Source organism: Dermacentor albipictus, chromosome 6 (assembly GCF_038994185.2).
Source record: "Dermacentor albipictus isolate Rhodes 1998 colony chromosome 6, USDA_Dalb.pri_finalv2, whole genome shotgun sequence".
Lineage (NCBI taxonomy): Eukaryota > Metazoa > Arthropoda > Arachnida > Ixodida > Ixodidae > Dermacentor > Dermacentor albipictus.
Genome location: NC_091826.1, coordinates 125955544 through 125969784, shown reverse-complemented (window position 1 = coordinate 125969784; position 14241 = coordinate 125955544). Strand labels below are relative to the sequence as shown.

At 43.1% G+C, this 14241-nt stretch overlaps 1 protein-coding gene across 6 annotated transcripts in view; it reads left to right on the top strand.

The window, feature by feature from the left end:
* Positions 1 to 14241, top strand: part of LOC135899458 (muscle calcium channel subunit alpha-1-like) — a 934514-nt gene that overhangs the window by 820756 nt on the left and 99517 nt on the right. For all 6 annotated transcript variants that reach the window (XM_065428717.2, XM_065428715.2, XM_065428718.2 and 3 more), the window contains 5 exons: positions 2576 to 2682; positions 4971 to 5058; positions 6402 to 6509; positions 9607 to 9659; positions 13802 to 13948. In XM_065428717.2, the coding sequence (XP_065284789.1) occupies positions 2576 to 2682; positions 4971 to 5058; positions 6402 to 6509; positions 9607 to 9659; positions 13802 to 13948 (503 nt within the window). The remainder of the gene's footprint in view (positions 1 to 2575; positions 2683 to 4970; positions 5059 to 6401; positions 6510 to 9606; positions 9660 to 13801; positions 13949 to 14241) is intronic.

Below are 14241 nucleotides of genomic sequence, written 5' to 3'. Positions count from 1 at the left end.
TGCATATAATGCCGAAATATGCAACTGTGCAACAGTGCATCATCTTCAATGCCTTAATGGCAGTACATATAAATGCAAATACTATGTACGTCGACCTTGTCTTCTTTCGCATTCACTTTAGTGGACGTTTCTTTTAGAGCAGTCCTTAGGGGAAATATTATGCGACTACCAAGCATAAATGATCGGTTCATTCTTCTGGAAATGCTATGCCTTTTAAATTATAATGTGAAGGGCGGTGTCGCATTTACCTGTAGGCGCACAACCTAAAAGTCTTGCGCTCCCCTGCTTCATTTGATCCCAAAGAATTGCGAATCATTGTTCTCGAAGAAGTCTTTATCATCGCTGCCTAGGCAGGGGTATCTTTAGAAAACAAAAACTACAAGATCGTCTAGTTTGGTGCGCGGAATTCCTAAGCTTTTCAGCCATGAAACTGACAATTGACATATCGCACACATTGTCAATGGTGCAGGATACAAAACGACTGTTATTTTTTTGCCATTTTGGAGCATGTATTGAAGCAAGCATCTCATTAAACGTAATTCTGCGATAAGCATTTGCATTATTCATTATGATATGCTGATTTTTTTTTGCTCAGCACGAAACCTTGTTACTTGTTCTTGCGAAAAAAAAGAAAGGCTTCGGGAAAGACGTCGGGGTTTCGCATCATACCCATGAGATTGGTGGGGCGTTGTTAGTGGTTACGAACCAGACGTGGCAACATCCCGGTCCATAATGAATTTTCTGGCTTGAGTTTCACTGTTGAGTATAGCAATATGCATTCGTCCTTTTTGAGTATCTGTGAATCCTTGCTGTGAGTTTTCGTCATGATATCGCACGTTTGCTGTTGTTCTCAATAGAGTGGAAACATTCACAAATTTTTGCTTCGACTGCATCAGCCCATTACCAGATGGCTCTGTTGCTTGTTGGTTGGCCATACCATTTCTAAATAAATGCACTGATAAAGAGTAGCAGGCCAACGCATTGCGAAGTGCAAGTGTTCAATAACAGTGGGCGCGAGTTTAGGTGTAAGCCTAATCAAAGCAGAAAAAAAAAACTTCAGTTAAACTTATTGTGCTTGTTAGTACTATGTTTAACATAAGTTTGTTCGCAAAACAAGTAATCACAGACCAACTTACCCAGGAAATCTCGCTCATATAATTTAACTTATGATACTGCTCTCATATGAATGCACATGTCTCTTCTTATGGTCAAAAGCGTCGCAGATTATGCGAGTTCGTATGTCATGACTTCTTTAGGCTTGTAGCGCAGCTCGGAAAGAACAAAAAATGGCTATGGCTTAGGTAAGGTTAAGCCCAGGATGCGAAGCATACTAGCCTTTATTTTAGTTGTTGAACCACTGTTTAGCCTGGTGAACTGCTGTTGCTTGGTAATATTTGGTTCGGCTAGACGAAGAAACAACTCATGCATTACTGCTTCGCCTTCAAGAGTGGAACGCGACAGCGTTCCCGTCGACCCGCCAAGGGGTGTAAGACAATGGGCTACAGGGCAGCGACTACGCGCCCCGCATTGGACGCGGTGAGCGTCGAGCAAAGCAGCGTTCGGCGCGGCAACGAAATGTGCGCCTGAGCAAGAGACGCACGCCTTAGAAACAGCTCGTTTCTAAGGCAACACCGCATTCACTAGAGGCGCTTTTGTACCGCTTTGAAGCATCGTACTCGTGGCTCAGTGGTAGCGTCTCCGTCTCACACTCCGGAGACCCTGGTTCGATTCCCACCCAGCCCGTCTTGCAAGAGTTGAGCCAAAGCCACTTCTCCTCTGTCGTGACGTCACGGTGTCACGTGGTTTCAAGGCGACACCGCCGCGCCTGAGGAGCTGGGTTGAGCTCTCGTAATATGCTTCGCATAAAAGGAAGGTGGAAAGGGTAAAGAAAAGGAACGGAGAACAGAGTGCACTCACTCTGTTCTCCGTCCCTTTTCATTACCCCTTCCACCTTCCTTTTTGCTCTTTCCGAGCTGCGTTACAAGCCTAAAAAAGTCTCTTCTTATTGGTCTGAGCCACGGTTTTGTTAATTGGGCATTCTAGGCAGCAGTGCGAATGCTAAGCGAAGGACGCTTATCTTATTAAACATAGGCAAAGCGGATGTTGGTGACTTTTCTGTTTCGTTACGGAACTCTAGAATGTAATATCTTGGTGCATCGATGCATTGCCATGTGTGTGCTATTTGAAACGTCTTACAATGCAGAAAAATAATAAAGGAAACTTCCTGCACCAGCCCCGTTAGCGTTAGTGCCGCACGCTTGTGTCATCGTTTGCTTCACGCTAAAATTCATGTAGAAAAGCGAATGGTTATTGCACGTCTGTTATTGTGTTACACGCTGGCTTTATTGAGACTGGGACGCATGTCATCGTGAGCTAGTAAGTGAACAAAGTATGGCAAGTGAGCAAAGGGATTGCGTATATGGAGTGCTTAACGTTCGCATATCTATGCCTGCTAATGGCACATGCAAAAAACCGAGTGAATTAACGGAAATAGAATGTTTGCGGTGAATTTGTACTCTGGATTCGCTCCTGCCGAAGTGTCACTGACCGGAGCTTCCTTCAACGCTTCGTGCAGGTGATAGCGTACGGGGTGATTCTGCACAAAGGGTCCTTCTGCAGGAGTTACTTCAACCTCCTTGACGTCCTCGTCGTCTGCGTGTCGCTCATCTCGTTCGGCTTCGGGTCAGTCACTGCCCGACGGCTCTGTCGTGGCTGCTTCCTGCGCTGAAACAAAGCGCTAACGTGGACCGGTTCGTCCGTGTCTGAAAAAAGAATGTTAACTGCGTAAACAGCGGGACGTGCGGACTGAGACAGTGATTCGTCAGTCACAGTCTGCACGTCCACTTGTTTGCGCTGTTATTCGTTTGTTTTTCTACATGGAACGTCACATTCGTTATGCATTGTTTGTGACATAGAATGACAGAAGAACAGCCTGATTGCAATGTAAAGGACAATTTCATCTATAATTTCAAGTAAATAAAAAAAGAAGGGAGATTTAGAGACATTGCTGTACAGTGACCTGCGCTTTAATTTACAATATTAAAAGAATATTAGGCATTTATCTCTGTTTCTTTTTCAAGTTTTGTATTTTAGCCTAAGTAGTTCGCGTATCAATATGTGCTCATAGCCCATGCGAACCACTCAAGCTTCTAAACAGGAATAGCTTGTTCACTTTGAATTTGTAGCCCGGGTTTCTTCCTGTTAAAGTTACACTGCAGAGTTCATAGTTAATAACAAACTTCGAATTCTTATTTGTGTGATTCGTCCGAACGTGTAGTTGCACCAAGGAGTCAAACAAATGCAAATTGGATTTTGTAATTCTCGAAATAAGCCTCGAGCTAAAACATAACTATATTATTCTCAGTTTCTAGTTATCCGCTCAGCTCGAGGTTGGCAAGAAGCGCCTAATTTCACGGGATCATTTTTTTGTGTGTGGGGGTGGGGGGGGGGGGGGGCAAGAGTGCAAAGGAGATGAGCAATAAATGTCGAATGTGCTATATTGAAATACGCGAACCAGGATAGGCGATTTTAGAAGAATGCTCATGAAAACAATGTAACTATTAGCGCTGGGTATTTGTGTACATTTGTTCGAAGAGAAATGCAGGTCGTATGCAAAAGGACGTGATGATGACGTAAAATAAAAGACAGTGCTAGACCAACACAATAAGTCCAAGTATGCGTTATTATGAGGTTCAGTGAAATGCGCATGAGGGACTGCTGTCACTTACTTTAGGAAATGTCAAGTATGGTCCATAATATAGCTGATAAGTGTCCGCATAGTTGAATGGAAGCTCGATTCACACAATTACTATCAATTTCTGACCGCATCCCAACATTTCATCAATCTTAGACCACAATTTTAAGGTAGGCGTGCCTACTTGCTATACGCGACCGTTTAGCGAATCTTTCCCCCCTTGAGCAAGTGTCGACTGGAACCTCGTTTCTGGTTCGTTCGCTCTCATCCCTGAGTGTAACAACTTCAAAGCTGCTGTGCACCCTACCTTTTGTAAAATTGAATGCGCATGTACTCATTTGTTCACAACTCCTCTCGTTAACGCGTCTTGGTCCGGAGCGCGCTTGAAGTGAGTGAGTGAGTGAGTGAGTGAGTGAGTGAGTGAGTGAGTGAGTGAGTGAGTGAGTGAGTGAGTGAGTGAGTGAGTAAGTAAGTACGTAAGTAAGTAAGTAAGTAAATAACTAATTAGGTAATTAAGTGAAGAATTAACAAATTCATTATGTAATTCAGTAGGTAATCAGATAATTTATTAAGTAATGCAGTAAGTAAAGGAATGGAATAAAATAATTAGCTGGCTAATTGGACAATCAATTAATTAATGCATTATATAAACAATAAACCAGTGACATAATTAGGTAATCTAGCACGTAGCTAATAAACTAATTAAGTAATTTATTAATTGCTTATTTAATTAAATGATCGAGTACCTAATTAAATAAGTACGTAAGCACTTAGGCAAGTGATTAAATGATTAAGTAATTAATTATGTAATTAAACATGTAATTAAGTAAAAGTAAGTAAGTAAAGTAAATGAGTGAGTGAGTGAGTGAGTGAGTGAGTAAGCAAATAAATAAAACAGTTATACGCAGTAAATTTTCTTTTCTTGTGTTTGCATTCGAATTCGTTTAACTGGACATTCTGGATTAACTGGACATTCTGGAAGAGCATGTCTTAACAAGATATTGTGATGCCATCTTTCGAAGCACTACTTGTTAATTTCAAAGAAAAAATTGCGGACTTCATCTGAACCAGTGTAGCTTTGTTGGCGTCATTCATTGCTTACGATATCACGGGAACCATGTACGAGCCTACTGCTGAAGTCTGCGTTAGTGATTGCGGCTTCTCGGAAACATTGTTGCTTAGAATGGATGTTTATTGAGCTTTGCTGCTTTGCTTAGGACATGCACCAATGACTGGCGACCACCGATACTAACTGCTGTCGTGACTTCTCTTTCAGAGATGGGACCATCTCTGTAGTGAAAATCCTTCGTGTCTGTCGCGTGCTTCGTCCACTGAGGGCCATCAATAGGGCTAAAGGTCTAAAGGTGAGTGCTCGATTACACCAACTTTAAGACATGTGTGAAGAGCTTATCGCTTTCCTGAGCAGACTGTTGAAAGTATGTAATATCCTGCTGGCGATTCGCCCCTGTGCAGCCAGAAACTTTTTTGGTGAGCTAATTTGGTTAGCCAAATGTCTGATTAGCCGACAAGGCACTTTTCTAGTTACATCCCTACCTATTTAAATTATTTTTTCTCTCTCTATCTCTCGCCTATTAGGGCCTTTTCTCGTTATTTCACGTAAAGAGGTGTGTTCGTACCGGACTTGTGATACGTCACAGTAATTTATGCTATACTTATATGTCGGCATAGTCACCGTACGCACTTCGCCACCGTCATACAATGCGGGTGGTCAAATATAACGGTGAAGTTGGAGCAACGCTTCATCAAAAGCGCCTGCCAGACCTTTTCAACCACCAGAGACACCCGTACTTCGGGGTCAACCTTACTTTCGTACAACATGTACTTACTTGCCACAGTATAGTCAGGAACATGTGAGCGTTTTGTGAGGAAGGGTACGGGGGAAGAAAACTTTCCAATCCGGCAGGTTCAGGAACAAAATAAACAAAGGAACACATCTAGGGTAACCAGAGAATGTGGTTGTTGACTATACTGCGTAGCGGAAGATGTGAAGACTGGAAGCATGGAAGACTGGAAGACTGGAAGACTGGAAGATGGAATAGGGAAGCAGCATGAGTTTATCTGCAAAAAATGTGCATCGCAGTGTTCATCATGTTAAACGATCTCTCGAAATGCCACCGGCAAGACTTGGTGTTTTTGAATCCCAGTTGAAAATTTGCAATGTAGATGTCATCACGTATGCGTTGGAAATAAAATGTATGCGTTGGAAATAAAATTCATGCAGCTGCATGAACAAGTAATATAGACAGGTGGCTCTTTGAAGTGGCCTTGAATATATATGAATATGAAAGCTCTGGCAACTAAGAAAGCTACGTAAAAAAAAAAATACTTCACGCTGTTGTGTTGCTCCGACGTACACGAGCACAGCCGACGAAACCGCAATTCACTTATGCCTAATTGGCCTATTTTTGCAATCAGCTGTGATATTTCCACTACTGCTGCTGATTCCATTGAAGGAGATATACCGGAGAGATTTCATACATAAAGATCGTATCTCTGCAGAGAGTCAGAGGAAATATTGTGATGCTAAAACGAGTGGACGGCGAAGATGCACTTTCGATAGTATCCTGTTATGCATTGTGCAGTTCACACTGATGCAGCTGAATGAGAGTGTGCTTGCCGTCTCTTTGCACGTCGTGCCTAACGAGTGAACGTGTTTCTCTCTCTCCCCTTCTCTCGTGCCACGCAGCACGTAGTGCAATGCGTCATCGTGGCCGTGAAGACGATCGGCAACATCATGTTGGTGACGTTCCTGCTCAACTTCATGTTCGCCGTCATTGGCGTCCAGCTCTTCAAGGTACGCCCAACACGCGCGATGCGTTTGGCTGCCGAGAAGCGACCACACGAAAAGCGACGTGCGTTTCGCTTATGTTCGGCGTCATGTGGCCCGGTGCGCGCGTATTTCGCCATGATAGCTGCGCTGTTATTCGCGATGCGAGACTCCCGACTCTAAAGGACGGCGTTAATATCTGACTCAGATTAGTGCTACTACGTTGTCCACTTACTGGGGCGCACACGGAGCTTATTCCGCACCGTCATTGCTCACACTTAAATAATTACTATGGAAATACTACGATGCTCCGCTACGCGCCTTCTCACGCCAGCGTCAAATATTAAGGCCGTTTCAAGAAATGCATTCCTCCGTTGCTTACGTGGTGAGATAACATAACTCAGTTATTTGGCTGCCATACTAATGTAAAATCGTTCACACTTCGCCTATTTAATTAAAGCGTTCATAAAAAAAAGCGTCCGCTTGTTTCTACAGAAAATGACCGAGATGTAGAGCGTGCTTAAGGTTGCTTTTGGATCGTCTAATATTTATTTTGACACAATGAGGCCGCACTGCTCGGGTCAAGTGTAGTTCATTATTTGTCGTGTAACAGCCGAAACGTTAGCAATTTAATATGCGGTTTTTTAAATTCCACCCGTTTTTTTTATTCATTGCACACCTACCAGACAGAACCACTATATATATATATATATATATATATATATATATATATATATATATATATATATATATATATATATATATATGTATATATAATACATTTTTTTTTCAGTAGCCAATGTCATTAATATATTTACTGATTGGTTCATACTGCAGCCCTATTGGGCTATTGCAGGAGTGCGTGTGAAAGCAGAATGGTGACAAATAATAGAGGCAGTATGAACAATACAGGCCAAATGAAAATACTCACTACGCATCGAATAGTCAGTAAAAATAAGTTTAACGGAAGAGAACGAGCGCTACCAGGCAAAGAATTCAAATATTCAATTATACGGGGGAAGAAGCTGCATTTAAAAGCGTCTGCAGGGTCAAAATAAGGCGCGGTGTCTAGGTGATGGTGACTCCTAATGTTGGATCTTTAGCAGCAGTTAGGTAATTATGCGATGAAATCCGGCAAAAGGAGTTGATGACGCAATGCAGAAGTTTTTAGCAATTCCGTGCGTCGGCGATTTGAGAGTGGTTGCAAGCCCAGGGTTGGAAGCGCTGCGGAAGGTGAAAAAACCCCTGTAGAACCTGCGGCATATGAAGCGATGAAGCGGATCGCTTTGTGTTGGATGGCCTCCATGCGATTAATGCCGCATTGCATGCGCAGATTCCAGGAAAGAGAAGCGTATTCTGGTAGAGGCCAGATGAGATATCTATAGATCAGTAGTTTAGTATCGCTTGGGGCAGTGGTCCGTGTACGGCGCAGATAGACATATTTTTTCAGTGTCGTTGAGCTTATTAAATCTATGTGTTTGGATAAAGACATACTGGGTGTGAAAACAATAGCAATGTATTTATATTCACTAACGTCTTGAATTGGGCTGTTTCTAATTTTGTAAGAAAAAAAAATGGCTGTGTCTTAGGTAAGGTTAAGCCCAGGATGCGAAGCATACTAGCCTTTATTTTAGTTGTTGAACCACTGTTTAGCCTGGTGAACTGCTGTTGCTTGGCTATACTTGGTTCGGCTAGACGAAGAAACAACTCATGCGTTACTCTGCTTCGCCTTGGACGCCCCACATTGGACGCGGTGAGCGTCGAGCAACGAAGCGTTCGGCGCGGCAACGAAATGTGCGCTTGAGCAAGCGACGCACGCCTGAGCCTTAGCAACAGCTCGTTTCTAAGGCAACACCGCATTCACTAGATACGCTTTTGTACCGCTTTGAAGCATCGTACTCGCGGCTCAGTGGTAGCGTCTCCGTCTCACACTCCGGAGACCTTGGTTTGATTCCCACCCAGCCCATCTTGCAAGAGTTGAGCCAAAGCCACTTCTCCTCTGTCGTGACGTCACGGTGTCACGTGGTATTCAAGGCGACACCGCCGCGCCTGAGGAGCTGAGTTGAGCTCTCGTAATATGCTTCGCATATAAACAGAAGGCGTCTGTGGTAATGAAAGTCATAACGACGGTTTTACGAATGGTGATTGTCATTTTCCAGCTAGCGCACGAAGAGCTAAAATTAGAAAGTGGTTTTTGAAGCTGTAGATCGTACTAAAAGCAGGAAATTTTCTGATATAATATGCTTTCATCAGCATACACACTTAAACTTCTGGTTATGTGATTATGCAAATCATTTATAAGCATCAAACAAAGCAATGAACCGAACACTGAACCTTGTGGCACTCCCGAGGGCACCTCTGCTACCCTGAAATTAGCTCGGATGGAGCCAAGTTTGCACATCAATTTCGCATGAATCACGTTAGCCTATTGAAAGCTTCGAAAATACTCCATATTAAATTATTGCATTTTGTGCCCTGAATACACAGTGGACGAATTATTGTTTCAGACATGGAGCTAGACATGTGTTACATTTAGAGCTGCAGCGGCTATAATGATCACCACCTTTTTAGAAAGTTTTTATCGTTGTTCCCACTGCATACTTCTTGCTTTCTTCCTATTGATCTTCTCTGTTTGCATAATCGCACGTTATATTACCTAGTGAATCGGCTGCGGTGTATTAGGCCTATGGTGAGAACAATTTTCACAAGCTCTGCTCCGCACCGGCCACACGGTCTGTATCGTTAAAGAATGTGGAGGTGCTAAAAGTAAAATAATCACCAACAGAAGTATAAGCAAGCAACATTTATTTTGTAGCTGTTTCTTTCAGGTAACATAAAATCTGTTTTGAGCTGTTTTCCGCGGAGGACAGGGAACCACAGCAGAATTTTGATTGCGGCATAGTTTTGCTTGATAAGTTTTTTTCAATCAAACGGTATTTTTTTACGTTAGTTCATGCGTATGCTCCAGTCTATTCTCGAAACTGACCTGTTCGCATGAAAGAGTCAAGTTGTATTGCCATGTTGATGAGGCGGTCATGCTCAGCTGTGTTTTAGCTCCAATGCAACTTCTTTATATGCTCACGTGTGTTGCCGTCTCACTTTTGCGTGTGTCCGGTGTGTGTAGGGGAAGTTCTTTCGATGTACAGACCGGTCAAAGCTGACACAACCAGAATGCCGGTAAGTGCTCTCTCTTTTATACCGTGCATCTATCTGCGCATTCATGTTCGTTACTCTCAAGATCCGAATAATGAAAAAGCGAACAGCATCAAGACAGCGGCGCCCACGAAAAGGAAAGGAATCCGCTAGGCTGATACATTCATTCCTTCACCTATCGTAATTTTTGTTTTGTTCACAAGCATATGAACACTTTCACGTACGCTTGGAATCAAGATTGCACAAAGGTATACTTTCTTTCCATATTTGCCGGTCTGTTTGACACTAGTCTGACGTAAAAAACAAGTGTTCCTCCATAAAAATGTACGGAATTTTCTCCTTGCCTTTACAAGCCTTTATTTCCGACTTTCGTCAATTTGTAGTAGAACTCATTTGACCGCTCCACTAGCCGAAACAGTAGTGTGAGTCATGTGATTTTGCCTGCCATGTGATGAGTCCTGATTTGCCAGGAGGATTCGTAGGTAACATGCTACTTTGTTGTCATACATAAAGAGTGGTGCCTCAATTTCTTTCATTAAACCCAACGTAGAATACAACACTCGTGCATATAATTTAAAACAAAAGTTTGTAAGCAATTCTTGATTTCAAACTATGGCCTACGAACGTTTGGTTCGCAAACACCAGGTGTAATAAATAAACAACTAACCATCTTCGAGATCATACACAGCTCACCTTTAATATATACGTTTAAAGAAACTCACTATAGGAACAATAATTTTAGTGCCGTGAAATCTGGGTGATCCAATGGTATTGCATCAATACCATTGGTAATCAGTACCAATGGTAATGCATCAGGAGATTACTGCCCTTATTACACAAGTACTTGCAGTGAAGCCATTGTGGCGCCAATGAAACAGACACAAGAACTTATGCTACAGTATAAGCTTCAGTATAAGCTTCAGTATAAGCTACAGTATATGCTACAAAGCTACAGTGATGCTTTGTGAAGCTATAGCTTCACAAAGCATCAACTAGCCCATGAACAAGTTATTTTGAGTGCATGCAGTGTTTACTTGGATTTTTCTGTTATGTTCAGAAGGGTGAAGTACGTTTACCTGAGTTAAAGGAAGTGTGATACCAATATACATTCTTCTTAACATGCGTATGCTTCTTAAATTATTGCATTATTCGTAGTTTAAGTGATTTCCAAATTTAAAACGTATATTGTGCCTTGCCTTACGTTGCTGCGGTGGTTCCAATCAAGCTGTTATCAGAGTCCTTCCATGTTTTTCTGGTCACGAAACTCCGCCGTCACGCTATGGGAGAGGTTCATATGCTGCCCAAAGGTGCCGCGACGCGGCGCCACTGTGCCACAGAGGGCATCGTTCGCGTACTGAAATGCGTGCGCAGTGCGAGGCGAGCTGACTGATCGGGTGCGTTCTGTGCATGTGCTGTGCTATTTTTCGAGTGTTGGGCTGTTTGGTTGAAGTGGTGGGGTGGGACAACGATGCCGAACACGTGTTGCGTGCCTGGGTGCCGTTCCGGCTACAAGGGCACTACCGAAAAGGTGTCGTTGTTCTGTTTACCTAATAACAAGGAGCAGCGCGAGAAATGGAAGCGGGCCATACCGCGGCAGGAAAGTGGCGGTTTTAATTTCGAATCGAAGTATACACGTGTGTGCGCGAAACACGTTGACGCCTCGGACATCGTCACAGCAAAGGGGCGAGCTTCATGTCCAGCAGGGAGTGGTAGGAAACCAACCAGTTGAAGCGGTACCAGTTAAAGGGACGCAGTAGGTATCACGATTATCGTGTAAAGGTGACCACTTAAAAAAAATTGCAATGCTGATGATGAAGGAGAATAAGAGTGTTGTGAGATCTGATCAGGGCATTGATGACAAAACACATTTGCTTTATGCTTTGTTGCAACCTCAATTTGTGTTATACCAGGATAGAGTAGTTCACAACAATGGCGCCCTAACCCCGACCATCTATGAAAGGTATAGCATTAGAATTCCTTTAAATGCAAGTGCTGAAACAGAATAATATGCATTGTTCTATTCTCCATTGTCCATTAGTCTTGGCTATTGATGGGCTACAATTCTTCAATTGCACGTACTTTTAAGTCTATAAGCTACTATGAGTAAGAAGGTTATTAGCACACTGTTAGCTACATTTGTATTGTGATTTGCTGAGCAAGTTTTGTATGCATGTTTAAGTAACAGCTGAAGAAGTAGAAAGTTGGTATCTCTAACAAGCCATTTAAAATAAAATTGCTGTATTTGTGATGTGGCTACTTGTGTTCGTTTGAGAGTTCTTTAGCCGTGTGTTATGAAATGCTTATGCTTTACACTTTCTTGTTTATAGAAACAATCGACTATGCATTCTGTACTTATTGCCATTCGTTTGCTGGTGTTTGTTTCCTGCCTCCCAATGCATACCTCTCACGTTTGATCTTATTTCTTTATGCGTATTATGTCATGCTTTTAACAAACTTCTTGCATTGTGAATGGTGGACCATTTATGACCGGAAGCCTCTGTGCTATCTGTATTTCGCTCCACTTATTTTACATGATAAATAAATGATCGTGCTTGTATTTTGTTTTTGCACCAACACGTTTTATTTCGTTTCTTAATCGAATTATAAATTTTTCGACCATGATAAGAATATCAGGACCGGTGATTGCAACATTTTAACATATTGTAAATAGTTGCGAATTAAGAACCCAAATACCTAGTCTCGTCGTTTCTGCGTCGAAACCACGAGCAGCGTGAATAAGTGCTGGGCTTACTGACGCTTCCTAACGACTGCTTGCTAAGGCAATTGCCTAATTACAGCTAGTTTCAACTGTGCAGGTCCTAACACTTCAGGTTCGCCTTAATCCGTTGTTAAAAGCCGCACCGAAGACATTTAGTAGCGAAGTTCGTCTTGCATTAATTCTACCTAAATCTTATTCAGAAATGGCATCGCTTCGCAAGAAATCTTAAGCGCATGGAGCAGCTCAGTTCCCTTTTTTTTGTCATTAAGTATTCTACGGTAGCAGCCTTTTGCAATAGCAATTTCATTCTTTTGATCTCGTTATAAGATACTGCCCACAGAGTCCTTCTCTGCCACAGTTAAACAGAAACTGAACAGCTGTGCTCGGCGAACAATCTGGCGCTATGCGCAACGGAGAATTGGCGCTTACACATCTGGTGATAAGTGGGACCACTGGCGTTTTGTTGCGAATGCGCGGTGTTTAATTTAAGGCAAATATTAAAAAGCGGAGCCCACCGAAACGTTGAGGCGAACGGTGATGACGAAGAAATCCGGACCGAGACCGCCCGGCCGTGTACAGCGCACGCAATTCGACGGGGGCGAAATGCAAAACACCCGTTTATTTAAATTTAGGTGAATTTAAAGGATCCCAGGTGGTCAAAACTAATCTCGAGTCCCCCACTACGGCGTGCCTCATAATCGTATCGCGGTTGTGGCTCTTAAAATTCCAGATCTTTCTTTTTTTTTTTCGGTCCGAGACCGCCGCAAGCTCCATGTTATGAGCGGCTTTTTTTTCGTCCCGTGCGCTCATATCATCGCAGAAGACACGCTCAGGCAGTAATTTAATTATATTCAATGTTAAAAATAGTTACGTGAGAGTAAAGCGATCGTTGAGGAAGTTGAGAAAGCTAGAATACCGAGGCTGCCCCACACACAACCACAGCGGTAGCGGCGTTCGCATGCCCTCTCATGCACGGTTGCGCCTCTAGCGGCGGGCGCTGGCGCTATATGAAACTGAGGCGGCAGTTTCGTGACCAGAAAAAAACATGGAAGGACTCTGCTGTTATGCAGCTTTTATCCTGTTGTCCCTAAACTTATGTAACGATTTATTAATGTTTTGTATTTGTACGTATTCTTAAATTTCTGCATTACTAATGGTCCAAATATTATGAGAACATAAATATATAGTTTGAGTTTTTTATTATCTTACTGTGGTTGGCTGATGTTTTCTATTGCACTTCGAGGGTGACATGAAACTTTGATGCCAATCTTCTGCCTTTATTCATGTCTTCCGAAGGTGTTTCCAATTAATGAATAAAGAAGAGATACAAACTGCGCTAAACCTTTCTTAGTGCATTACTGTTAACGTAACCCTCATAAAAACTTTACGGTGAAAAGTAGCATCTCGTTTGCAGCGTGTCTTACTTTCTTTCGCTGCAATGGCGCAGGGGAAAGTTCATCGTGTTCGCCGAGGGCGATATAACGCGACCGTCCGAGGAGAGCCGGGTGTGGGAACAGAACAACTTCCATTTTGACGACGTCCTCAAGGCCATGCTGACGCTCTTTACCGTGTCCACTTTCGAAGGGTGGCCCGAGTGAGTACTGTCTCGGTTTTCGGCTGCGGCGTCTCGCTGCGGTGCGCGGGATCCCGGGAACGTGTGTCGGCCGCGGCAGCCGCGTTACGACGGCTGATACCCGGTGCTGATACTTTGGGGCAGCACACCCCGAGCCAAGTTTATCCGGAGTCGTCAGCATCGGTCACTGCCCGCTATGCCGAACAAGACGTGAATCACACAAAGTTAAAGCGCTTTCAATTTTTCCTCATGATTTTTTTTCTAAATACTCAGAGGCTTACGCCATCTGCATTGACATTTTGCCAACGCCTGTG